This window comes from Citrus clementina, unplaced genomic scaffold (genome assembly GCF_000493195.1).
Source record: "Citrus clementina cultivar Clemenules unplaced genomic scaffold, Citrus_clementina_v1.0 scaffold_8, whole genome shotgun sequence".
In the NCBI taxonomy this organism is placed as follows: domain Eukaryota; kingdom Viridiplantae; phylum Streptophyta; class Magnoliopsida; order Sapindales; family Rutaceae; genus Citrus; species Citrus x clementina.
The window spans coordinates 8,372,434-8,399,013 of record NW_006262022.1 but is presented as its reverse complement, the minus strand read 5'-3'; the positions used below and the strand labels follow the sequence as shown (position 1 = coordinate 8,399,013).

The window sequence follows — 26,580 nt, the reverse complement described above, 5'->3', positions numbered from 1 at the left end:
CCACCTCCTCGTGGGATCGACACTCGTCACCATTAGTCTATACTACAATAGATTCGTGCGCTTGCGAGTACATTAAAATTTGCACAACAATCAAGATAAAGAAGGAGTTAACAGGCGCTGCGTTTCATAACATAATATTTAAAATGATTAAGAAACACGTAAACTAATATAAAAAGGCACTACAAAAAATTTGATTTTTTAAGACAACTTCTTTTATGAGTTTTACAGATTTTGCCATAAAATTGTATTTATTATGACGATTTTTTAAAATCGTAGCCAATAATCTCATCTTGGCTCATGTTATATTTTGTAATCAATAATATTTATTTTAAGACCCAGTAATTAGTCATCTAATCAAATGTTTTGCGACAAACATAAAATTAGTCACAAAAGGACATGCGTTTTTTTGCTTAAAAAAGTTCCCCCAAAATTGATCATTTTCTGACAAAATATCATCTTTTATGACAAAAAAATACAGTAGCAAAATTTAATTATAGGTGACACAATTATTTCCTAACTGACGAAGAGATGTGAAATTGATCAAATAATTTGTGACAGAAAAATATTAGTCTCCGAAATTAACACGGTTTTGATTAATTTTAAGACCCTTTTTTTGTCATAGGTAATTACTTACTGTAACAAAACTAAAAAATAATAGTCTAAAATTTTGTCTTGAGTAATATTGTATTTCATGACCATTTTCTCAGAGACAAATTATTTAGTATCTAATTAATTTTTTATGACAAAAACTACGTCACTAACAAAAAAAAAGAGAATAATAATCGATATTTTTTCTTTTTCAGAGACACATTATTGTTTAACTTTATACAAATTTTGGTTAACAATGTTAGATTAATAAAAATTAAAATAATAGCCTTAAAATAATTAACTTGGATTAATAAAAAATGATGATAGACTTTTTCTTTCAAATCATTGATAATAACCTTATAATTGCTTCTTTTTTATTTTTAGAAGAACCTTATAATAGTTATTTAAGTTGGATATGTATTTTAAAAAAAAAACTTAAACAAAACCTAAATCTTCTCCCTCCTTGGTCACTTCACGTTAAAAATTACCCAACTTTATCTTCCCACCCCCCACCCCCTCTTCCAATTGCCCCTGTGTGTGAATGATTATTTCAAAATTAGTTTAACAAACAGTCGTCTTTACCTATCTTGTCTTGTCTTCTACTCATGGTAATTTTTCACTTTTCCTTGCATTTTTTGTTTTATTTTCTTACCTGGGTGTTGTTTATTGAGTAAAAGATTTTATTTTTGTCATCAGATTTGTCTTGTTCCCCTTTTGATGTTTTTTCTTAATCCAGAAATATGTTGTTTGTTTGTCGTTTGATACGTTCAGTTCGGGGAGGCAAAATCTTAACTCTACCTTAGCCACCGTGCGGGCCATTAGAATCACGCCCTTTGCTACCGCCCAGAAGGATGCCACCCCTCACTAGTCCACTCATGCATGCCAAAATAAGCCACTCAACAAAATTCACTCTCATCTCTCCCAGTACTTTGAAATTGTAAGTATCATTTATGAGCTTAGCTATTTAATTTTGATTAGTTTAGTTGTGATTGGATTATGTGTTTGGTGAAATTAGAGATTAAAATTCTTGGATCTATTATTTGAATATTTTTATGCTTATCATGTGTTTGATAAAATTCCTAATATAATCTAGTAAAAGAAAAACATAAAATATACAAATAAATGAAGGAAATTGGAAACGAAGTTTAGCCGTTTTTGAGAAACGTTTGCAAAATTAGGATATTAAGATGAATTTGCTTTTCAATTTGGGCAGTGGATTTAGGAATTAGGTTTGATGACATTAGATTCCCCCCCCCCCCCCCCCCCCCACCCAACACCAAAACAACAAAAAAATTTCTTCATAAGAACTTTAGAAAATTGGGATATTTCTATTATGGTTCACTTTATCTTGGAATGTAATTAATCATCTTTCTTTATTTTTTAAAGAAAATTTTAGCTAGTATTAATATAATGAAAAGAGTTAATAAGTTATTCAAGTCCAACCAATAATTATAAGTTAGAGTTATAGAATATTTAGGCTATAAAATTTTAACTATAAAATATTACAAAGCTTTGATATGTTGGTTTGAAGGATGGTGTTGAAGCTTGGGTTGGTACAATTTGCTCAAAATGTTGTTGAATTTGCTAGGAAACATTTATGAAGTGATTAAATAAACTAATAAAGGTCAACTAGCCTTGGTTTTTTTCCCCCAATGTGGTTGTTGTATGTTTAATTAAAATTAATGTATTTATCTTCTTTTATATCGGGGTAATAAAAAGTATGGAGTCTCTCCCATATTACTTTGTTTCAGAAGATGTATTAAGGTGGGCGTGAAAGGTTCAAGTAGTTTCCATACAAAATCTAAATGTGTAAGCTATCTTATGAGGATGATGATGATGATGATGATGATGATGATGATGATAATAATAATAATTATTATTATTATTTACTCAATCTCTTATTTCTTTCAACTTCATATTTATTGTAAATATTGATTCATTGACTACTTAATAATTTAATTTAGTTCAAGTTTGACTCCAACTATTTGTAGATTAATTTAAAGAGTTTTGGATGCAAACTTTGTGCAAGTGAATCGAGGATGATTATGTGCTTGTAATATTTTGATTATATTATTATTTTGAAGTAATATATGATCGAATTTGCGAAATAGTTTTGGGGAAATCGTTAAAAAATTAACGATTTAAAATGATAGGTACCTTCAAAGTCATCATCTACCACAACATTGACTCAACAAAACAAGGATCAACAATTAAAATTAAGGAAGAAAATAGAAAATCTAAGGAAGTTGAAGAATACATGAAACAACTATGGTTTACATATCTCTCCTTTTTGTGTAATGTTACTTTTATTTTTCTTCTACAATGTAATCATATTTTTGGACATGATTTGTTTTTATACATTTTAGATTTTAGATTTCTTTGTCATGAATTATATTTATGCTAATAATATTTTTCACTTAAAGTTCTTTTGTGATTGAATTTTGATTTCCATAACTACATATTGTTATTAAAATTTATGTGAGACTATATAAATTGCCTTTATAACAAATTTGAGACTAAATTAATTACCAATTGTATATTGCCGCAAATGTCACCTACTTGAGACGATTATGTAACGTCACGATAAGTGAACTTCAACAACAGAAAAATAGTATTGCTAATTGTATATTCAAACCTCTAAAAATGATTTTTAATAATTATTGAGACTCTATTTACATACTCTTGAGACAAATACTATAGTCACCATAAATCAACTATTGTGACAAATATGAAGTGTCATTAATTGCTTTTTTGAATATCTAATTCGATTATTTTTAATACTGTTTGTGACAATTTTAACTAAATTTTAAGGCAATAATTTTTGTCACAAAATCATATCTTTAATATGACGAAAATAATTCTAGTCGCTAAAAGTTTTTAAGACGGTCTTTTCACGACTAACGTGTAACGATATATTTTTTATCATAAAAAATATAAGATGACTAATTTCCTATCTTTAATGATAATTTTTTTTGTAATAAAATATCATTTTTCTTGTAGTGAGAAATAATAGAACTAAACGACAAAGCACCTGTTTTGGAAAAGTTTATTCTTTAATCCACCACTAATTAACAAAAGCAAGTCACTGTCATTCCAAGGAAACATACATAACTATTCACCTACTCAGGAATAATTTTTCAATTCGGGAATCTTGAAGTTCTTATAAACAAATCAGTTTACAATTTTATGAGTACGTGAAAAAGAAAGTTATAACATTGTAAATTGGTTCACGAACTAGATGCTGACTCCACCTACATAGTTTAGTGAAATCTATAACATTGTATCCAACAATAGCATCGCCAAATTTAAGATCCATTCAATGCTTCTAGGCAATTGCATATCTGCCAGGCAATAGGAAAACACCAGTGCCGCTGACAATGGGCATCTCGTGGACAAAAATCATCAACCTGTTGTTGCCAAGGAGGGTGATACAACTGCCATTATTAGGACCATCAACGAACACAAAACTCATGGACATAAGGAGGCCTAGTTGATCCTGACAACCGACCTGTAAAGTCCTTGAGCACGACCAGCAAACATTAATGCTTGTTGTAAATGTTAGTGGCCATCATTACAACGCCGAAATGAGTTAATGAATCATCTGCCATCATTACAACGCTGAAATGAGTTAATGAGTTGTAAATGTCAGTGGCTTGAGCAATCTTTTTGCCACTAAGTGTTTGTCGTTGTCTCTTTTGCATAATCAAGCCCTGTAGCCCAAGTCTTTCTACTTGTAATGCTGTTGCTGCCACCAGGCTAATGATGAGCAATAAAACAACTGCTGATAACGTTGCAATAGCTATGAAACAAGACCTTAAATTAAAAGGAAGGCAATAGATAAAGCACTTTTGAAGTTAAAAAAGATTAATGATTTAAGATTCATTTAAAGGGTTTATGAAGTGTTGTGATCAATGAATATTCAAAGGTTGCTTAACTACAAAGGGGAAGTGGGAAGAAATTTTGACATATCGTTATATTGAGCTGACTAGCACATGTATATGAGGGGCGCCACTTGTACATATAAAGAGGGAAGATTAATTGCTCCTGGTTTCTTATTAGGAGAAAAGAATGACTTGCTTAAAATATAAGATGTGGTTAATTTCATTTAGGGACATGGCTCATAGATAGGTATGACAAAAAAGTCCTAGTTTCGCACATGAGGGCCTGGACAAGGACTTAGGAAAAAATGTTCGAGCCAAGTCCATGTCCTCTATTTTTTTGAAAAAATAAATTTATAATTTGGAATAATAAATTCAAATTTAAAAATAATGAAAAATTAGAACAAAGTAAGCTTAAATTCCTAATTCATATATCAATAATGAATCAAAAAACTTAAAATTATAATACTAGACTCTGTTTTAAGTGTTAGTTAGTTAAGAGAGTGCTTGAATCAGAGAATCCAGTACTAAAAAATTATATCTCTAAACTTTTATTTATTTTATTTTATTTATTAATTATTTTATTTTAAAATATTTATTTTCTTTAATTCAATATTAATTATAACAACTTGATTATTATTAACTCATTTCAAGTTTACAACAAATTTTAAAAAATTTTAAAAAATAAGTAAAAGCCCAAGCCCAGCCTAAGCTCGCAGCGGGCCTAGCCTAGGCCCACTCCTTGCATTTCTTATCTAATGGGCTTGGGTCTGGGCTTAAAAAAACTCCCTTAATTTGCCAACCCAATTTGCCAACCCTACTCATAGAAACATCTTTATATATTAAAAAAAAAAAGAGAAAGAAATCTATTAATAAATTAAACAAAAGATAACACTAAAAATGATAAAATTAATTAAATATAGATTGATATTATCTTCATAATGCAGCAAGATATTAAAATCAATAGGTAATGCAAACAAATGAAGCGTAGTTTATTTAATACTCGTCTATGGAATCTTAAGTCTATTTGCTTTTAGGGCGAGGTTATTGGATCATTTGAAAAAAAAAATCCTCATTTATTTAAATCTTATATTACTAAGCTATCTGATTTAATTTAAGGGTAAACTTCAATGTTTCCCCTGAGAATCTTCAACTTACCCTCATTTACTGTTAAGAACACCAATAAAAAGTTGATCAATGTACCCTCGTTTATGGTTATCATCTAAACAAAGGTTAGAGTAGATTAAGGCTTCTATACTTTTGGAGGATAAATTGAAGATTGTTATTGGGAGGGGATGAATTGAAATTTACCCCATTAATATAACAAAAATTTTATTTTTGACACGTATTCGCCTCATCTACTAAATGTACAATCATCTTTCTATGATTAGATGAATATTTTGATGATGTTCTAAGAGACCCATTTGCAAATTGCATCCAAAGTGAAAAAAAATCATTTAAATAAAGAAATGAACAATTCGTTAGCTAGTTACAATTATTAAAGAGCAGAACACAAGTCACAGTATCATAGTAATTAGAATTTTTTATTTCATCATCACATGAAAATAGAAAATATTGTCATTTTAATTTATTTTATTTTATTTCAAAAATGTTTTGGAAATTATAAAATAGTCTAAATATCTATTTTTAAAAGCAAATGTGTATTCTTTTATTTATTTGAGATAGTTAGCTTGACTTTAACTTAATAAATGTTTTTGTAACTGAAATTTAGACACTAATTTATTTTTTTCCATTTAGCTAAATAATATAATATTTATATTTAATTGATGACTTAAAATGTGTTAATGTATTAATTTGTTAAATTTTATGTAGCTTGTAAAATAAGAAAAAAAATTTGGTAAGAAAACAATGGAAGTAGCGATAAGAATTAAGATTAATAATGAAATGATGCAAATTATGGACATCATGATGTTGGATCTGACAAATTCAAGACTTGGATGTGGTTATCACGAAGAATAACATGTAGGATTGATTGGTCAAAGGAATCTTAATCAATGTTGTCCGTTTTCAGCTTTTCTTGTTTTGTCTTTCTTATGTAATGCTCTTGAGACATTGTGAATTAAACAAATACAAGTTCCCGCTTATGCACTCTTTTCATATAGGAAGCATCATAAACAAAAGAAACAAAATTCTCAAATTGGGTGACCAAAAATACTTGAAACAATAAATCAAGTCTTTTGAACAAGTAAAGGATTCAACACTATTGTGTGGGTTGAATAGAGAAATAAGAGCAAATAGAAAACTCAACATAAGAGGCACGTAACAAAATATGGCTAAAAGATTGTTACAAGTGAAAGTTATAGATTTTATTTCAAAATTAAGTTCAAACTATAAATTCAAGAGTTAGTGCTTAATTTTCTAGACGAAAATGCCCTTCATCAATTTCATTTGAAAAACACACCAAAATCAAAGTGATTTTTTTTGCTCTCCTCTCTCAAATAAATTCTTTCTAACTTAGACTTCATGTAATGGAGTTCCAACACTGGTTTGAAGTTCACCGAAGTAGTGAGATTATGTTACCGAGACTATTTGGCTTTGTAATATCCTAACTGATGTTAATATAACCTAAGTACTACTAAAAAAGTGGCGAATCTGTTTTAAATTGTAACTACTCATCCTCAGTTTAATTTATGTTCTTATCTTTTTCGTTAATATATACTAGGGAAATTACCTCTGCACCACTTCTGTTTTGTTATATGTACATCTAACCACTACAAACATTTAACGTGTTCTTTGCACAACCCTTGATTCTAAACTTGTATCAATCAATTACTTTAACACTAAGGTTTAAATAAAATGCCCATTTTACTTCTAAATGAATTAAAGAACCATTTTATCCAACAAAATTTTTAAAAATAAAAAATTAATTAAAAATATACCAATCTATTTAAACTTTTATTATCAAAGTGGTTGATTGATATAAGTTTAGAAACAAATTGCTGTAAAGAATATATCAAAAATTTGTGGTGGCTAGGCATATGTATGACAAAACAAAGGTGGTACAGGGATAATTTCCCTACATACTATTGTAATAAATTAACGTTATTTCAATTATTATTATAACCTTATGACAAGTGTGAAATATAAGTGTGCAACTCAAGAGGGGGGGTGAATTGAAATTTTAAAATTTATCCTAACAAATCCACACAACAGGCAATCTAATGTCTTAACAATAATTGAAAACAATAAGTTCAATAATAGCACAATAATTAAAGAGTAAGGGAGAAGAGAAACAAACACACAAATTTTTACGTGGTTCGGCAATCGTCGCCTACGTCCACGCCTCCAAGCGATCCAAGCTCGAGGATTTCACTATCCAAGCCTTTCCAAGGCTTCAACGATTACAATTGACTTCGAGGTGTCAATAAACCTTTACAACAAAGAGATTATCTCCCAATCTCTTCACTCAAGTGTCTCACGCACTCAAACTCTTACAAATGACTTGAAGAAATGAAAATTACAATGAAACTCACTCAATGAGTAGATATTTAAAGATGAAGAACAATGAATGATTCAATGATTTGTGTTTTGCAAGTTGAAGGCTCAAGATATCACGTGTGCTTTTTGTTCTTGCTTGTTGGAGAGCTTCAAAATGAGTTGGATTTGAGTTCTTATAGTTTGAGCTCAAAAACTAGCCGTTACTCACATTCCAGGCGTATCCGGTTTGCCGTTTATGGAATCAGGTAAGCCGGATTTATATTACCGTTAAGGTAAAATTTTGAATTTTGCCTAGCCGGCTTGCCGGATTCGGAATCCGGTAAGCCGTTTTCGTTCTGGATGTTTGCTGCCCGTATCTGGATTTTCGGTTTTCAGAATCCGAATAGCCGTTTGCTACAGTAACCTGCTACAGTGAAAATTTTTCCAAATTTTTAGTTTGACCCCAAAACTTTATAAAACTGTAGTATGACCCAAAACGTTATGAAACTTTACAAATAAGTCCAATTTCAGAATTTCTAAATAATTCTTCGTTAATCCCAAACTTTCTGAAATTATGATTTCGCCCAAACTTGTGAAATTATAGAATGACCCAAAAACATTTAAATAGTTTCAAATAGGTCTAAATCTGAAATTTAAAACACTATCAAAGATTTTGAAATTACTTTCATTTTAGTCCAAAATGCTTTAATTCCATAACATCATTTTCTTATTATAAAAGCACAATTCATAAATCTTTATTTAATAAATACATGTGGTTTGTTATCATCAAAATCAATATTTATAGCCATATAGGCTAACAATCTCCCCCTTTTTGATGTTAACAAAGCACATTCAAAACTTTAATCTTGTTATGAAAAAGCTCCCCCTTAAAAAATGCAAGTTAAAAAATGATTTGAAAATAGTTTAACAAAAACTCCCCCTGCATACATGCTCCCCCTAGATACATGCATATTTTCATAACACATATTAAATCGTTCTCCCCCTTCATCATCAAAAAGAATAAAAGGCTCCCCCTATCAATCATCAAAATCGCAACATAAGCACATTAGTAAAAAAAATATCCATAAGCATAAGAAAATCTATATGATCCATAATAATCACTCAAAAACAAATCCATAACATCCAACATAAATAGTCACAACAAATCGATATCATCCAAAACAAATACATAAACCGAAAAGCATAATAACCATCCATAGAGTCGAAAATAAAAGAACACACAATGCAGTAAATGAAATGTAGGTGTGTCCAAGTACAAGTATAAGATACTACTCAGGTGGTGAAGATGGAGGTGGAAACGGATATGGAATGCCGAAGTGCTCGAAGAGGAGGCACTGTCCATGAATGAGCTGCTGCTGCAGCTGCCGCTGCTGCTGCTGCTCCTGCTGAAGCTCAGTCTGCCGCACCAAAAGTGTCTGCACCTCATCCATAAGCTGCTGAAGAGAAACAGCTTCAGAGGTAGGAGGAAGTGGAGGTGATGAAGCGGATGCAGATGCTCTAGGAACTGAAGCAACCGTGGAAGAAACTCGACGCCTACGCTGCCCTCGAAATGAGAGTGAGAAAACTGAAAGTTGATCAGCTGGAATCACAGCATTAAGTGGCCGATCATCACTTGGGGCTAGAAAGGTAAACTTGTTATCACTGTATTTGACCCAAGTGCCATCCTTCCACTCAAAGCCTAACCCAACAATAACCTCATCCCCAATACCCTTGGACGGCCCACAAGATGGTTCTAGAATTGACACTTCAAAGAATTTAGGAATTCGGGTAATGAAGTGACCATAAGGAAGAGAGCAGGTAATCAAGGTAGGAATGCTCAACATGGTGCGGATGATTGAATAGCCCAAGTCAACAGGGCGACCTCTAAGAATACAGTCAATCATGGCAACATTCATGTGAGAAATCTCATCCAAATGTCCTAATCTAGGAAGTACAATGGACTGGATGATACGAAGCAAAAAATGAGTTTGAAGACAAAGACACTGAGTACAGAAATGAATGGTACAGTCTTCAACAGAAAGATCACTACGTCGACAAATATTACGAACAGCATCAACATGAACATAGTCATCAATATCAAGAGGTTTCCTAAGAGAAAAAATGTCCAGGCCATCATCAGAAGATCCTAGGTTGGAGTTCAACTCCAAATCATCAAATTCAATCAAAACTCCTCCAACTGGGGTGATTACTCGATTCTCTTTCTCCGCGGAACAATCCATATTCGAGTAAAATACTTTCACCAAGTCGGGATACACATTCTCCTCAATCAACAATGCATCAATCCAACCAACATCTCCCAATAATTGAAATAAAGTTCTATGACTAATCTGGAGAGTATGCAAAACATCCGGTAAAACAAAGAAAGTATTGAGTACCTCACGAGTCCGAAAGTTTTGTTGGAACCTTTTGATTAAGTGTTGCTTGTTCTGAAAATGAATGGACTCAAAGGTGGATTGACTGGAGGTGCCCCTTGCTTCCCGTGGCCGTGTGGATGGTTGAACCGGTTCTTTGCCTTTTCTACGAACCGGCCGAGAGCTTGACATGGTGATTTTGTTGGATTTGAAGATAAGAACGCCAAATAGAATGAAGATGATGAAGATGGAAAGTGATTTGGTGAAATAAATTGGAGCAAAAAAATGGCTTGAGAGTGAGAAATCTAGAGAGAGAAAAATCGGCCCAAAACCTAGGTTGAAATTCGGATCTAGAGTTTTGGATGTTGAAAATGGAGTTTAAAGATTGTTTTGAGTGAATGAGGTGATGGGGAATGATTTTCTTGACTCAATTTGATGTGGAAATGGAAGAAAAAGATGGACTTTGGAGTGAAATCAAGAGAGAATAGAATCAGTTTTTAGAGAGAGAGAAGAAACGGAAGATCGAATGAGGAGAAGATGATGAACATCAAAGATAAATCTCGAATCCGGCTTGCCGGATTTCATTACCGGCTAGCCGGTTAATGGGCATAAGCACACGATTCACAAATGGTTTGCCGGTTAGCTCGGGAAGCAGAAAATCTGGAAATTCGGTTCTTGGTCAGAGAGTTGAAAGCCGAAAACGGCTTACCGAAAAAGAAATCCGGTAGACCGGATATGGACCCGAGAGCTATAACCATGAATTCGGCTTGCCGGTTTCCTTAACCGGCTGGCTAGTTTCGAGATTCTTCAAAAAACAATCGGTTTTCCGGATGTCTTGAACCGGAAATCCAGTTTTGTTCCAGCAAAGCATGCACGCGAATTCGGTTTTCCAGATTGAAGAACCAGTCATCCGAATGTTGTCCAGAGACCAACCAAAGCTAATCCGGTTTCCGGATTGAAAAACCGGTTGTCCGGAATTTGTCCCGAGAAAGAGATCAATAACGAAAAAAAAATTTTTTTTCCGGATGAATAGAAAGGGAATATTTGCTAGCTCTTATACTTGTACTACACACACCATTTTATTTCCGACCTTAAAAATTGATTAATTTTAAATCATTTTGAGATTTAAAATTTTTCAATAAGCTATTTAATGCATGAAACACAAAATCATAAAATCATAAATTACAAGCATATCATGCTATCTAATCCATGAAGCATAAATCCATATGATAACAAACATATCAAGCCATGTAGAGAAACATGAATTAAGATTCAACATTCATCATTCCAAGCTCATGTCTTATCTTTATAAAATGCTCTTCGCTAAGAGGTTTTGTAAAGATATCCGCAAGTTGATTTTCAGTGGAAACAAATTTAATTACGACATCTCCTTTTTGAACATGATCTCTAAGGAAATGATGTCTAATTTCTATATGCTTAGTCCTAGAATGTTGAATAGGATTCTTAGAGAGATTTATAACACTAGTATTGTCACATAAGATAGGAATTTGATCAAGCTTAATACCATAGTCTCTAAGAGTTTGTTTCATCCATAGAATTTGTGCACAACAACTACCTGCGGCAATATATTCTGCCTTGGTGGTTGAAAGCGCAACTGAGTTTTGTTTCTTACTAAACCTAGGGACAAGTGAATGGCCTAGGAAGTGACATGTTCCACTAGTACTTTTTCTATCAACCTTATACCCAGCAAAATCGGCATCCGAATAACAAGTTAAATCAATATGAGTTCCTCTAGGATACTAAAGGCCAAGATTAATAGTGCCAATTAAATATCGAAAAATGCGTTTGACAGCAAGCATGTGAGACTCTTTAGGACAAGATTGAAATCTAGCACACAAGCAAACACTAAACATAATATCAGGCATACTAGCAGTCAAGTAGAGTAAGGATCCGATCATACCTCGATATGTCTTGATATCAACTTCCTTACCTTTCTCATCTTTGTCCAGCTTGATGGTAGTACTCATAGTAGTGCTTTTTGCTGTTCCATTATCATAGCCAAATCTTTTGAGTAGATCTCTCACGTACTTGGCTTGATTTATGAAAATTCCTTCCTCGTTTTGTTTGATTTGAAGTCCAAGGAAGTACTTTAACTCTCCCATCATACTCATCTCAAACTCTTTACTCATACCTGATGAAAAATATTTACATAACAACTCACTAGTAGAACCAAAAATAATATCATCAACATAAATTTGAACAATAAGTATATCTTGGTTCTTATGCTTAACAAATAGAGTTGTGTCCGCTTTTCCCATCGAAAAATCCTTATTCAACAAGAAGTTTTTAAGCCTATCATACCAAGCTCTAGGTGCTTGTTTTAAGCCATACAAAGCCTTGGATAACTTATACACATGATCTGGAAATTTTTCATTTTCAAAACCAGGAGGTTGTTTCACATAAACTTCCTCCATAATGTATCCATTTAAGAAAGCACTCTTGACATCCATTTGATACAAAATAAAATCCTTATGACATTCATATGCTAACAACATCCTAATGGATTCTAGCCTTGCTACAGGTGCAAAAGTCTCATCAAAATCAATTCCTTCTTCTTGGTTGTAACCTTGAGCCACTAATCTAGCTTTATATCTTACAACCACCCCGGATTCATCCATTTTGTTTCTAAATACCCATTTAGTACCTATAATGGATTGATGTTCCGGATTAGGAACTAACTCCCACACATTATTTCTCTCAAATTGATTCAACTCCTCTTGCATTGCCATAATCCAAGATTCATCATTTTCTGCATCCGCAAAGGATTTTGATTCAATTTGAGAAATAAATGCAGCATGCTCACATGTGTTTCTAAGAGATGATCTAGTGGTAACATCTCGTGAGGGACCTCCTAAAATTACATCCTTAGGGTGAGAAGATACATACCTCCACTCCTTGGGGAGTGTTTGTGAAGTACCTTCATTTTGCTCTGCATTTGGTTCTTCATGATGTTCCTTTTGAATTCCAGGTGGTGCGTCTTCTTGGTTGTCATTTAATGCTTCTTCTTGTTGTTCTTTTTCTGCATTATCATCAACAATGCCTTTCTCCGTAGAAGAGGGGTTAGTCTCATCAAATGTAACATGCATAGATTCTTCAACAACTAAAGTTCTTTTGTTATAAACTCTATAAGTTTTGCTTGAATTTGAATAACCAAGAAAGATACCAACATTAGATTTTTGATCAAATTTACCAAGATTATCTTTTGTGTTCAAAACAAAACATTTGCATCCAAAAATTTTAAAATAACCAATGTTGGGTTTTCTATCTTTCCAAAGCTCATATGGAGTTTTATTAAGATTAGGTTTAATCGACACCCGATTTAAAACATAACAAGCGGTGTTGACGGCTTCGGCCCAAAAATACTTAGGCAAAGAGTTTTCATTCAACATGGTCCTAGCCATTTCTTGAATAGACCTTTCTCTCTACTACTCCATTTTGTTGTGGAGTCTTAGGTGATGAAAATTGATGTTCAATGCCAAAGTCATTACAAAAATTTTCAAATGCATGATTTTCAAATTCTTCACCATGATCACTTCTAATACAAGTAATAGAGTAACCTTTTTCATTTTGAACATTTTTATAGAAAATTCAAAATACATCAATGGTATCATCCTTATTAGCTAAGAACAATACCCATGTGTATCTTGAATAATCATCCACAATTACAAATGCATAAAATTTGCCACTTAAACTAGCATATCTAGAAGGTTCAAACAAATCTACATGAAGCAATTGAAGTGGTTTTAAAGTAGAGACATGATTCTTGCTTTTGAAGGAAGTTTTGATTTGTTTTCCAAATTGGCATGCTTTACAAATTCTATCTTTTTGAAAACTGATTTTTGGAAGACCTTTAACTAAATCATTTTTCACGATTTTTGAAATCAAATCCATGCTTGCATGACCTAATCTTCTATGCCATAACCAACCATCATCATGCAATGCGGAGAGACATTTTTCATGTATAGATGCACAATCTATATTAATGGTATAGACATTAACACATCTATTTCCTACAAACAAGACTTTCCCATCACATGCATTCTCAATAACACATTTTGATTCATCAAAGATAACTCTATATCCTTTATCACATAATTGACTAATACTAAGCAAATTGTGTTTCAAGTTTTCAACCAAACACACATTCTCAATGAGAGTAGAGGATACATTACCAACATTTCCAATTCCAATGATTTTTCCTTTTGAATTATCCCCAAACGATACATCTCCACCATTTTCGATCTTGGTAAAGCTTGAAAACCAAGAATAATTCCCTGTCATGTGTCTTGAACAACCGCTGTCCAAGTACCACTTATTCTTCTTCTTCTTTGAGCCCTCATCAAGTTCATCACATGATTCTTCCCCTATGGCCATGAGAGCTAAATTTGTCATTTCTTGTTGCTCATCATCATCACTTGTTTCCTCATCGCTATCATCCCATATGGCCACCATAGCCTTCTTCTTGAATTTGTTGAGAAGAGGACATTCCGGTCATATGTGTCCGGGCTTCTTGCATTCATAACAAGTGATTGGCTCATTCTTCTCATTCTTCTCATTCTTATTCTTGTAGCCTCTGAACTTTCTCTGCTCATTATTCTTCTTGTAAAATTTTCTGAATCTTCTAGCCAACATAGCCAGTTCCTCATCATCCATTTCGCTTTCCTCATCACTCTCACGTTTTGAAGCCGTGAGAGCAATGTTCTTCTTCTTTTCCTCATGCCCTTTTTCAGCATTCAAATCTTCTTCATATGAAATAAGAGAGCCAATTAAATCATCAATAAGTAACACATTTAAATCCTTGGCTTCCTCAATGGCAGTCATTTTTGGTCTCTATTCCTTAGGTAGTGACCTAATGATTTTCTTGACTTTTTCGCTATTTGAAAAAGTCTTTCCTAGGGCTCCTAGAGTGTTCAGTATGTCCGTGAATCTAGTATACATAGAGTACACATTTTCATTTTGTTCCATTTGGAACAATTCGTATTGTCGAGTGTACCTACTTATTTTAGATTCTTTCACTTGGTTCGTGCCTTCATAGACAACCTCAAGTTTGTGCCAAATCTCATTAGCACTTTCGCAACTAGACACTCTATGAAACTCTTTCTTATCTAAAGCACAAAACAAGGCATTCATGGCCTTAGAATTTAGAGAAGCTTTTCTCTTTTCGAATTCATTCCAATCCCGTGAAGGTTTTGAAATATCTTCTCCAATTTCATTTTTAGTCAAAGGCATGAAAGGACCATCATTAACGATTTCCCAAATCTCATAATCTAAGGCTTGCAAGTAAATTCTCATCCTAGTTTTTCAATATGGGTAATCGTTTCCATCAAAGTAAGGTGGTCTAGTGGTGGACTGTCTTTCCCTAAATGTGGAATCATTTTGAGTTGCCATTGATCTTTAACTCTAAATGGTTAAATCTAAATAAGAGTACCAAGCTCTGATACCAAATGAAATATAAGTGTGCAACCCAAGAGGGGGGGTGAATTGAAATTTTAAAATTTATCCTAACAAATCCACACAACAAGCAATCTAATGTCTTAACAATAATTGAAAACAATAAGTTCAATAATAGCACAATAATTAAAGAGTAAGGGAGAAGAGAAACAAACGCACGAATTTTTACGTGGTTCGGCAATCCCCGCCTACGTCCACGCCTCCAAGCGATCCAAGCTCGAGGATTTCACTATCCAAGCCTTTCCAAGGCTTCAACGATTACAATTGACTTCGAGGTGTCGATAAACCTTTACAACAAAGAGATTATCTCCCAATCTCTTCACTCAAGTGTCTCACGCACTCAAACTTTTACAAATGAATTGTAGAAATGAAAGTTGCAATGAAACTCACTCAATGAGTAGATATTCAAAGATGAAGAATAATGAATGATTCAATGATTTGTGTTTTGCAAGTTGAAGGCTCAAGATATCACGTGTGCTTTTTGTTCTTGCTTGTTGGAGAGCTTCAAAATGAGTTGGATTTGAGTTCTTATAGTTTGAGCTCAAAAACTAGCCGTTACTCACATTCCAGGCGTATCCAGTTAGCCGGATTTATGTTACCATTAAGGCAAAATTCAAAATTTTGCCTAACCGGCTTGCTAGATTCGGAATCCGGTAAGCCGTTTTCGTTCTGGACGCTTGCTGCCCTTATCCAGATTTTTGGTTTTCAGAATCCGGATAGCCGCTTGCTGCAGTAACCTGCTACAGTGAAAATTTTCCCAAATTTTTAGTTTGACCCCAAAACTTTATAAAACTGTAGTATGACCCAAAACGTTATGAAACTTTACAAATAAGTCCAATTTCAGAATTTCTAAATAATTCTTCGTTAATCCCAAACTTTCTGAAATTATGATTTCGCCCAAACTTGTGAAATTATAGAATGACCCAAAAACATTTAAATAGTTTCAAATAGGTCCAAATGTGAAATTTAAAACACTATCAAAGATTTTGAAATTACTTTCATTTTAGTCCAAAATGCTTTAATTCCATAACATCATTTTCTTATTATAAAAGCACAATTCATAAATCTTTATTTAATAAATACATGTGGTTTGTTATCATCAAAATCAATATTTATAGCCATATAGGCTAACAATCTCCCCCTTTTTGATGTTAACAAAGCACATTCAAAACTTTAATCTTGTTATGAAACAGCTCCCCCTTAATCAATGCAAGTTAAAAAATGATTTGAAAATAGTTTAACAAAAACTCCCCCTGCATACATGCTCCCCCTAGATACATGCATATTTTCATAACACATATTAAATCGTTCTCCCCCTTCATCATAAAAAAAGAATAAAAGGCTCCCCCTATCAATCATCAAAATCGCAACATAAGCACATTAGTAAAAAAAATATCCATAAGCATAAGAAAATCTATATAATCCGTAATAATCACTCAAAAACAAATCCATAACATCCAACATAAATAGTCACAACAAATCCATATCATCCAAAACAAATACATAAACCGAAAAGCATAATAACCATCCATAGAGTCAAAAATAAAAGAACACACAATGCAGTAAATGAAATGTAGGTGTGTCCAAGTACAAGTAAAAGATACTACTCAGGTGGTGAGGATGGAGGTGGAAACGGATATGGAATGTCGAAGTGCTCGAAGAGGAGGCGCTGTCCTTGAATGAGCTGCTGTTGCTCCTGCTGAAGCTCAGTCTGCCGCACCGAAAGTATCTGCACCTCATCCATAAGCTGCTGAAGAGAAACAGCTTCAGAGGTAGGAGGAAGTGGAGGTGATGAAGCGGATGCAGATGCACTAGGAACTGAAGCAACCGTGGAAGAAACTCGGCGCCTACGCTGTCCTCGACATGAGAGTGAGAAAACTGGAAGCTGATCAGCTGGAATCACAGCATTAAGTGGCCGATAATCACTTGGGGCTAGAAAGGTAAACTTCCTAAGAACTTAAATTGTGTATTTTTTTCAAATATTATGGATTGTTTTATGTCATTTACTAGTAATAATTTTCTTACGTATACTTCCAAACTTTACCATTATATAACTTTAAGTTCAAAGGACTTTGGAATCAACTCACTTACCACAATCTATGTAAAGTGATAATGATACCGAGAGCATATATAAATAAAGACAAATCAGCCGAAATGAAGCTGTCTTCACTTTAACTGGGTCTTTACTTTTTAGGTACGACAAAGGTGGGCATTGGCCTCTTTTTTTATATGTACCAAAACATCGCATAGATTTTTATTTGTTTCCCTTTTTGGAGTACCAGTAGATTGTCAATTAATGCCAAATGCATAGTAACGTGGTCAGATACCTAGACTATAGAAAAATAATGAAGTTTAAAATCATAAACCAGATTGTTGAAGTGTTAACATTATATTGAAATCCACTATTTAGCTGCCAGCAAACACATATTATATAAAAATGATTAAATAAGCAAACTAACATAAAATGAAATAATAAAACTAAACGACAGAGCACATGTTTTGGAAAAGTTTATTCTTCAATCCACCACTAATTAAACAAAAGCAAGTCACTGTCATTCTAAGGAAACATACATAACTAGTCACGTACTTAGGAATAATTTTTCTATCCGGGAATCTTGAAGTTTTTATAAATAAATCAGTTTACAATTTTATAAGTATGCGAAAAAGAAAGTTTATAACATTGTAAATTGGTTCACGAAGTAGAAGCTGACTCCACCAACATAGTTTAGTGAAATCTATAACATTGTATCCAACAATGGCATCGCCAAATTTAAGATCCATCCAATGCGCCTGAGCAATTGCATATCTGCCACCCAATCGGAAAATGCTAGTGTTGCCATCAATGGGCATCTCACGGATAGGAATCATCAACTTGTTATTGCCGAGGAGGCTGATACAGCAGCCATTATTAGGACCATCAATGAACACAAAGCACATAGACATGATGAGGCCAAGTTGAACCTGATAACAGACTTATAAATCCTTTGACCACGGCAAATAACTTTGGTTGAGGATCCATGGTTTCTGTCAATGGATCATTCGCCTTAATACAATGCCGAAACAAGTTGCTGGTTTGTAAATGTCAGTGGCTTGAGCAATCTTTTTGCCACTACGTGTTTGCTGTTGTCTCTCTTACAAAATCAAGCACTGTAGCTTAAGTTTCTCTACCTGTAATGCTGTTGCTGCTGCCAGGCTAGTAACGAGCAATAAAACAATTGCTGATAGCATTGTAGTAGCTCTATAACAAGACCTAAAATTGAAGGAAGCGAATAGATAAAACACTTTTGAAGGTAAAAAGGAATGACGATTCGAGACTCATTTAAATGGTTTATGAAGTGTTGTGATCAATTAATATTCAAAGAATGCTTAACTATAAAGGTGAAGTGGGAAGAAATTTGACATTTTGTTATATTGAGCTGTATTGGAAAGTAGAATCCATATTATTCATTGCATTGAGCTGTAAATATATCTTTCTAAAATTGCAGTAGACTTTGATTGCATAGCTTAATTGTAGGGATCCTAACTTAACTATAGGAACTGATGGTCGTGTATAGCAAGTCAGCTATCTGTGTATATATACTTAATCAAATGTCAATAAAAATCATTCGGCCTATTATACTTTTCTCTCATATTTAAATGGTCTCAAAGCAAGGACTCGGTGCACTTTAATCTCTCTTGTAGCATCTCTCTTTCAGCCATCATGGCCCTTGAAGATATTCCTAAACCTAGTGGTTTTGCTCCACAAAAATTAGAGATTTCTGCAGATTCCTCCAAGGCAGATCTCTCAAATCCCTACTTCACTCACTATTCAGATAATCCCGGATTGATTCCCCTCTCCAAACCTCTAAATGAAGATAATTACTTTGGTTGGAAAAGGGCTATGGTTCAAGCTTTAAACTCCAAGAACAAGCTCGGATTTGTCAATGGTTCTATCAAAGTTCCTTCAGAAGAAGCTGATCTTGAAGGCTATGCGACTTGGTTGAGATGCAATGATATGGTTCATTCCTGGATTGTCAATTCTTGCGATCTAGAAATAGCAGACAGTGTGACTTATTATCCTACTGCTCATGAGGTTTGGGAAGGTCTCTATGAACGTTTCTCTCAAGCCAATGTGCCTCGCATCTTTGAGATACAACGAGATATTGCTTCTCTTCGACAAGAGTAACTCTCTGTCTCTGCTTACTATACTAAGTTAAAAAATTGATGAGATGAATTAGCAACACATTTGGACATAGCACAAGCAGATCGACAGAAATTGATGCAGTTTCTAATGGGTCTAAACGAAACTTATAGTGAAATTGAAAGTCAAATCATGCTCATGAATCCTTTTCCTTCTATTCTCCAAGCCCACTCTTCAATCTCCCAAGAGGAGAAACAATGCCTCCTCAGTTCTGTGCATACAATCATCGATTCAAGCAGCAACACTGCTGCCAGGGCTGTATGCAGCAAGCTAATTCTTTCGGCAGCAGGAAGAACAGAGCAAACTCACTCTCATGGGTTCCCAGATTATCGTGATCAATCATACTCTCAGGCACAGGAATTTACGAGACCTCAAAATGGAGATCGACGTCAATCTGGCTCTGGGAGAGGTAGGCCTTTGTGTGACCATTGTGGAAATTTCGGCCGTTGGATCCAGAAATGTTATAAGTTGCATGGATACCGACCAGGCCATTTTAAAGCTAAAATGAACTTAGGCTAAAATTCAAATAGGCATAAAGGTATTTCTATGGCTAATCAAATTGGAGAGGGGTCAAGCACATATGAAGGCTCACTTATAATATCCGACGCTCAACTCAAGCAACTTTTGTCACTCCTGAATAATCAAAATAAAAGTTCTCACTCCAAAGCAAATGCGGTAACAAAGCTAGGTTTGTCTAAAATTGCTTCCCGAAATTGGATTATTGATAAGGTGTGACAGATCATATTACTTTATCATTTAATTTATTACATAAAGATAACAATTGCCCATTACCGCCCGTGTTGTTGCCTAGTGGAGAAAGAGCGAAATTGTTGCAAAAGGGTTTTTACCTCTCAATTTCATCTATTATCTGGATGATGTGTTATCTGTGCTTCCATTTAAAGTTGATTTGATATCAGTTAATTGTTTGACAAGAGATTTGAGTTGTTTAGTGACATTTTTCTCTTCTTGGTGTATTTTGTTGGATCTGGCTATGAGGAGGACGATTGGTTTGGGTAAACAACGAGTCGAGCTATATTGTTTTATAGCATTAGCAATGAAGCAATTTGTGACAAAACCTTCCTCACCAAATAACCGATTAGCCTACAATCTCACCATCTCATCCACCAACATCTGGCATAATCGCTTAGGCCATGCATCACCTTCTCGTTTAAGTTTTATTGCCAAAACCTTTTTAAATTTTTCTGTTGAGTCCAATAATGCTTGCCTCATATGTCCTTTGGTTAACCAATGTCGTTTTCCTTTCAGTAACAATGTTATTTCTTCTACAAAACCTTTTGAAATGATTCATTGTTATATTTGGGGTTCTTATCGACACCTTTCCTATATCGGAGCTTATTCGTTTCTCACTATTGTTGATGACTATACTCGTTTCACATGGATTTTTTTATGCAACACAAAAATGAAGCACAATCTCTTTTTAAAATGCTTTTTCAGCTATGTTTCCACCCAATTTGAACGTCGCATTAAAACATTTTGAAGTGACAATAGTGTAGAATTTATCTCACTTCGATCTTTCTTTCAAGATCATGGTGTTGTTTTCTAAACTTCATGCGTTTATACGTCTCAATAAAACGGGGTTGTGGAACGCAAACATCCCCATATCTTACAAGTAGCCTGAGCATTAAAATTCCAAGCACAACTGGCAACCCAATTTTGGGGTGAATGTGCACTCACTGCTGTACACATCATTAATAGGTTACTTTCATCGGTTATTTCTTTCAAAACTCCTTACGAACTTCTCTATTCAAAACTGCCTTCCTTTTCCCATTTTCGCATTTTTGGGTGTTTGGCCTATGCCACTAATGTTCACACTTCTCACAAATTCGACTCTCGTGTCATACCATCCATCTGCATTGGTTATCCCATCGCTCAAAAGGGCTACAAATTATTTAATTTATTGACTAAAAAGATTTTTACAAGCCGAAATGTAAAAGTCCATAAAAACTTTTTTCCTTACTCATCCGTCCAACCCAAATTTTCTCTTCCCCAATTCCTTTAATCACTCCCACCCTTGACCCATCATTTAACTCTAATCTAATTCCACCATCTTCAATTTCTTCTCCCGATCAAATTTCCTCTGCTCTTCCCACGGTAGCGCGCAGTCTTCCCCTCCCCAAGCCATCCTTCGCACTTATTCTTTTTGTCCTAAACCTGTTGCCCCACTAGTCTTAAATGACCCACCTTCTCCGATCCCTGCCACCCAAATAAACTTCTCTGATCCATCTTCTTCGGGCCTACAATCATCGCCTCCTCCATTCTCTGAACTCGCTGTACCACAAACACCCGAACTCACACTTGAACTTCGTTGCTCCTGCTGCAACACCGGTTCACCGGTCAAGTTCAATGACTGCGTCTGCTCACATGTTTACTCTGACCAATCGACCTTTTTAATTCCAGGTCCGACTAAAGCTACACGATATCCACTGTCTAATTATATTTCATATCACTGATATAAGCCTGCTTATCAGTCCTTTGTTGCTCAAATCAGCAATCTCATAGAACCCAGGTCTTATTCAGAAGCCGCCACTCTCCCCGAGTGGCAAGCGGCCATGCGTTCCGAATTACAGGCACTGCAGGCCAATGGTACTTGGTCTCTTACCCCTTTTCCGGCTAGTAAAACTCCAATTGGCTGTCATTGGGTTTACAAGATAAAACACAAGTCTGATGGATCCATTGAACGGTATAAGATGCGACTTGTAGCCAAGGGTTTCACTCAATTGGAGGGATTTGACTACCATGATACATGTCTCTGTCACCAGGGCTTCGGCGACAGAGGGAGGAGAACTTGGTTTGTCGCCTCCACAAGTCATTATATGGGCTGAAATAGGCATTTCCTCAAGGGTATGCTAAATTCTCCGAGGCCATATGTTCAGCCAGATATGTACAATCAAAAGCTGACTACTCTCTATTCACCAAGAAGCAAGACAAGTCCTTTACTACCCTTTTGATATATGTTGATGACATTTTAATTACTGGCAATGATTCTGTGAGTATAGCCGATATTAAAAAAATTCTTGGATAATCAATTTCACCTTAAAGACTAGAAGACTTGAAGTATTTCCTTGGTATTGAGATTTCTGCATCTAGGAAAGACATTTTTATTTCTTAGAGAAAGTATGCGTTGTAAATTATTAAGGATGCATGGTTATCAAGGGCAGCTCCCATCGATACTTCCATGGAACATGGCTTAAAGTTCTCTGATAAAAGTGAGCCACTCAAAGATCCAAGGCGATATAGGAAATTAGTTGGGAGATTAATATATCTCACAATTTCGAGGCTGGATATCACGTACTATGTCCATATACTGAGTAGATTTATGCACCAACCCCGGAAGGATCATTGGGAGGCAGCCTTACAGATTGTGCGCTGTTTTAAATCTGCTCCTGGCCAAGGCGTTTTGTTCTCCTCAATTAGAGATCTTCATTTACGAGCATACTGTGACTCGGATTGGGCAGGATGCCCCCTTAGAAGAAGATCTATTACGGGGTATTTTGTGTTCTTGGGCCCTTTATTGATTTCGTGGAGATCGAAGCAGCAGAAAACCATCTCCCTTTCCTCAGTCGAAGTAGAGTATCGTGCAATGACTGAAGCTTGTTGTGAATTGACATGGCTTCGTTACTTACTTAGAGATTTGGGGATTTTACATCAAGAGGTTACATTGCTATATTGTGACAATAAGGCTGCATTACATGTAGTAGCTAATCCAATTTTTCATGAACGCACAAGGCACATAGAGATGGATTGGCATTAAATAAGAGACAAGATACAAGATGGTTATATGATAACGAGATTTGTGAGTTCCGTGAATCAGCTTTTTGATGTCCTGACCAAAGCTTTGGGAAAAGAAGTTTTCATGCCTATGGTTCGCAAGTAGGGAGTGCTAGACGTTCACTCTCCAACTTGAGAGTGAGTATTGGAAAGTAGAATCCATATTATTCATTGTATTGAGCTGTAAATATATCTTTCTCTATGTATTCCAAAATTGCAGTAGACTTTGATTGCATAGCTTAATTGTACGAATCCTAACTTAACTATAGGAATTGATGGTCGTGTATAGCAAGCCAGTTATATGTGTATATATACTCAATCAAATGTCAATAAAAATCATTCAACTTATTCTACTTTTCTCTCATATTTACAGGCAGGCTAGCATATTTATATGAGGGGCTCCACTTGTACTTATAAAAAGGGGAGCTTAATTACTCCTGGTTTCTTATTAGGAGAAAAAGTGGCTTGCATAAAATATAGAATGTGGTTATTTTCATTGAAGGGCTTGGCTCATAGAAACATCTCCGTATATTAAAAAAAAATATAATAATAAACTAAACCAAAAATAATGCTAAAAAAAATAAAATTAATTAACTGTATATTGAAATTACCTTTATAATGCAACAAGATATTAAAATCAATAATTAATGCAAACAAACGAAGTGTAATTTGTTTAATACTTATTTATGGAATCTTTCAATTCCATTCAAGCCGCTACAACTCGTTTTTCAATATTCATTCAAATAAATAGAGGCTTATGCCTTTCTGATTCTAACACATCTCTTTTAATTCTAATTAAGCTATTTGAAATTCTCTTAAGAAATTAAAAAATTTTGAAGCCTCTTACTTTCATAATTTTGGCCTTGCTTGTAGTGGCAAACACAAAAAACATGCTTATTTCAGCCAGCAGAACTAGCCAAGGATCTATACCAAATGCTTTATTTCTATTAATCCTACAGCATCACCTAACATTGTTGATTGCTCAAGGCTTAGAAGTGAAAAGTGTTTGATTGAGAAGTTTAAGAAAGCTCTTGAAGACTATTGATACCCCTGACTTAAGGCGGGATGCAAATTATATTGTTAATAAGCTATTCCTTTTATCTTGTAGGAGTGCTTTTGTAATAACGATCAATTATAGTGAAATTGAATCCTTGTTTTTAATAAAAAAAGAAATTAATCCATTATGCATATGTAATGTTATGTCATATGTTTTTTTTGTGTGCATCTTTTGCTGCTTTGTTATAGATGCATTGTTGAGTCAATCTTCGAGAAAGCAGTTTGTTTAAATAATAACAATTATCAACCAATCAAAATTAATATGTTGGCACCATTTGTAATATTTAAATTTCAACTCTGTTTACTTTTAGGGTGAGATTATTGATTCCCAAGAAAAAAAAAAGTAGACCCTCATTTTATCGAAATCCTATATTACTAAGCTGTCTGACTTAATTTAATGTTAAACTTTAATTTACCCCCTGAAAATCTACAAACTTACCCTCATTTATTGCTAAGAATACAATTAAAAAGTTCATCAATGTAACCCCCCCCATTTATGCTCATCTTCTGAACAAAAAATAGGGTAGATTGAGATTTTCATGCTTTTAGAGGGTAGAGTAAAGGTTGTTATTGGGAAGGGATGAATTGAATTTTACCCCAGTCAGTATAAGAAAAATTTTCATATTATTTTTGTCATGTATTTGCCTCATTTGCTAAACATACAATCATCTTTGTATAATTAGATGAATATTATGATGATACTCTAAGAGATCCAGTTGTAAATTGCATCTAAAATGAAAAAAGTGCGTAAATAAAAAAATGAACAATTTGTTGGCTAGTTTCAATTAGTAGGTAGCACAATGCAAGTCATAGTGCATAGTAATCAGAATTTTTATTTTGTCATCACCTGCAAGTAAAAAATATTGGTTTTTCTAATTTCTTCTATTTTATTTGAAATAGGTTGTTGGAAATTACAAAATAGTTTAAATAATTGTTTTCAAATGCAAAGATGTATTCTTTTATTTTATTTGAGATAGTTAGTTTGACTTTAATTTAACATATGTTTTTGTAATTAAAATTTAGATACTTCTTTTTTTTGTTATTTAGTTAAATAATATAATATTTATATTTAATTGATGACTTAAAAAGCGTTAATGTATTAATATGTTAATTTTTCGCAGCTTACACAATAATAATTTTTTTATAGGAAAATAATGCAAGCAACAATAAGAGTTAAGATTAATAATATAATGATGCAAAATATGGACATGTTAATAAGTTGGTACAAGGAATCTTAATCAATGATGTCCGTTTTCAGCTTTTCTTGTTTTTTCGTTCTTAAGTAATGCTCTTGAGATGTTATGAATTAAACAAATACAAGTTCCCAATTATGCACTCTTATTATATAAGGATCATCATAAACAGAGGAAACAAAATTCTCAAATTGGGTGGCCAAAAAGACATGAAACAATGATTAATGTCTTTTGAAGAAGTAGGGGATTCAACGCAATTGTGTGGACTGAATAGAGAAAACTCAACATAAAAGCACATAACAAAATATAGTTGCAAGGTTGTTACAAGTGAATAAAAGTTATAGATTTTATTTCGAAATTAATTCAAATAATAAATTCAAGAGTAAGTGTTTCATTTTCTGAATGAAAATGCCCTTCACTAATTTAATTTAAAAAACACACCAAAATCCAGGTAATTTTTTTGCTCTCTTCTCTCAAATAAAATCTTTCTATCTTAGACTTCACATGATGGAGTTCCAACACCAGTTTGAAGTTCATCACAGTAGTGAGGTTCTGCTACCGAGACTATTTGACTTTGTAATATCCTAAGGGATAGATGCTAATATAACCTAAGT

General features: G+C 33.9%; 1 protein-coding gene, 1 long non-coding RNA gene and 1 pseudogene across 3 annotated transcripts; 2 read left to right on the top strand and 1 right to left on the bottom strand.

The window, feature by feature from the left end:
* The first annotated feature begins 1,034 nt into the window (after positions 1-1,034).
* LOC112096239 lies at positions 1,035-2,864 on the top strand. 2 transcript variants are annotated; one of them, XR_002904329.1, is made up of 3 exons: positions 1,035-1,196; positions 1,360-1,525; positions 2,742-2,864. It is a non-coding gene; the product is annotated as an uncharacterized LOC112096239 (long non-coding RNA). The 2 variants fall into 2 exon arrangements; XR_002904328.1 differs by having other exon boundaries at positions 1,325-1,525.
* Positions 2,865-3,772: 908 nt separating this feature from the next.
* On the bottom strand, positions 3,773-4,793 carry LOC112096323 (annotated as a pseudogene).
* A 14,655-nt stretch (positions 4,794-19,448) lies between these two features.
* LOC112096322 lies at positions 19,449-19,913 on the top strand. The gene has a single exon (XM_024179748.1). It carries the CDS (start codon positions 19,449-19,451, stop codon positions 19,911-19,913), a length of 465 nt encoding a protein of 154 aa, XP_024035516.1.
* The last annotated feature ends 6,667 nt before the right edge of the window (positions 19,914-26,580 follow it).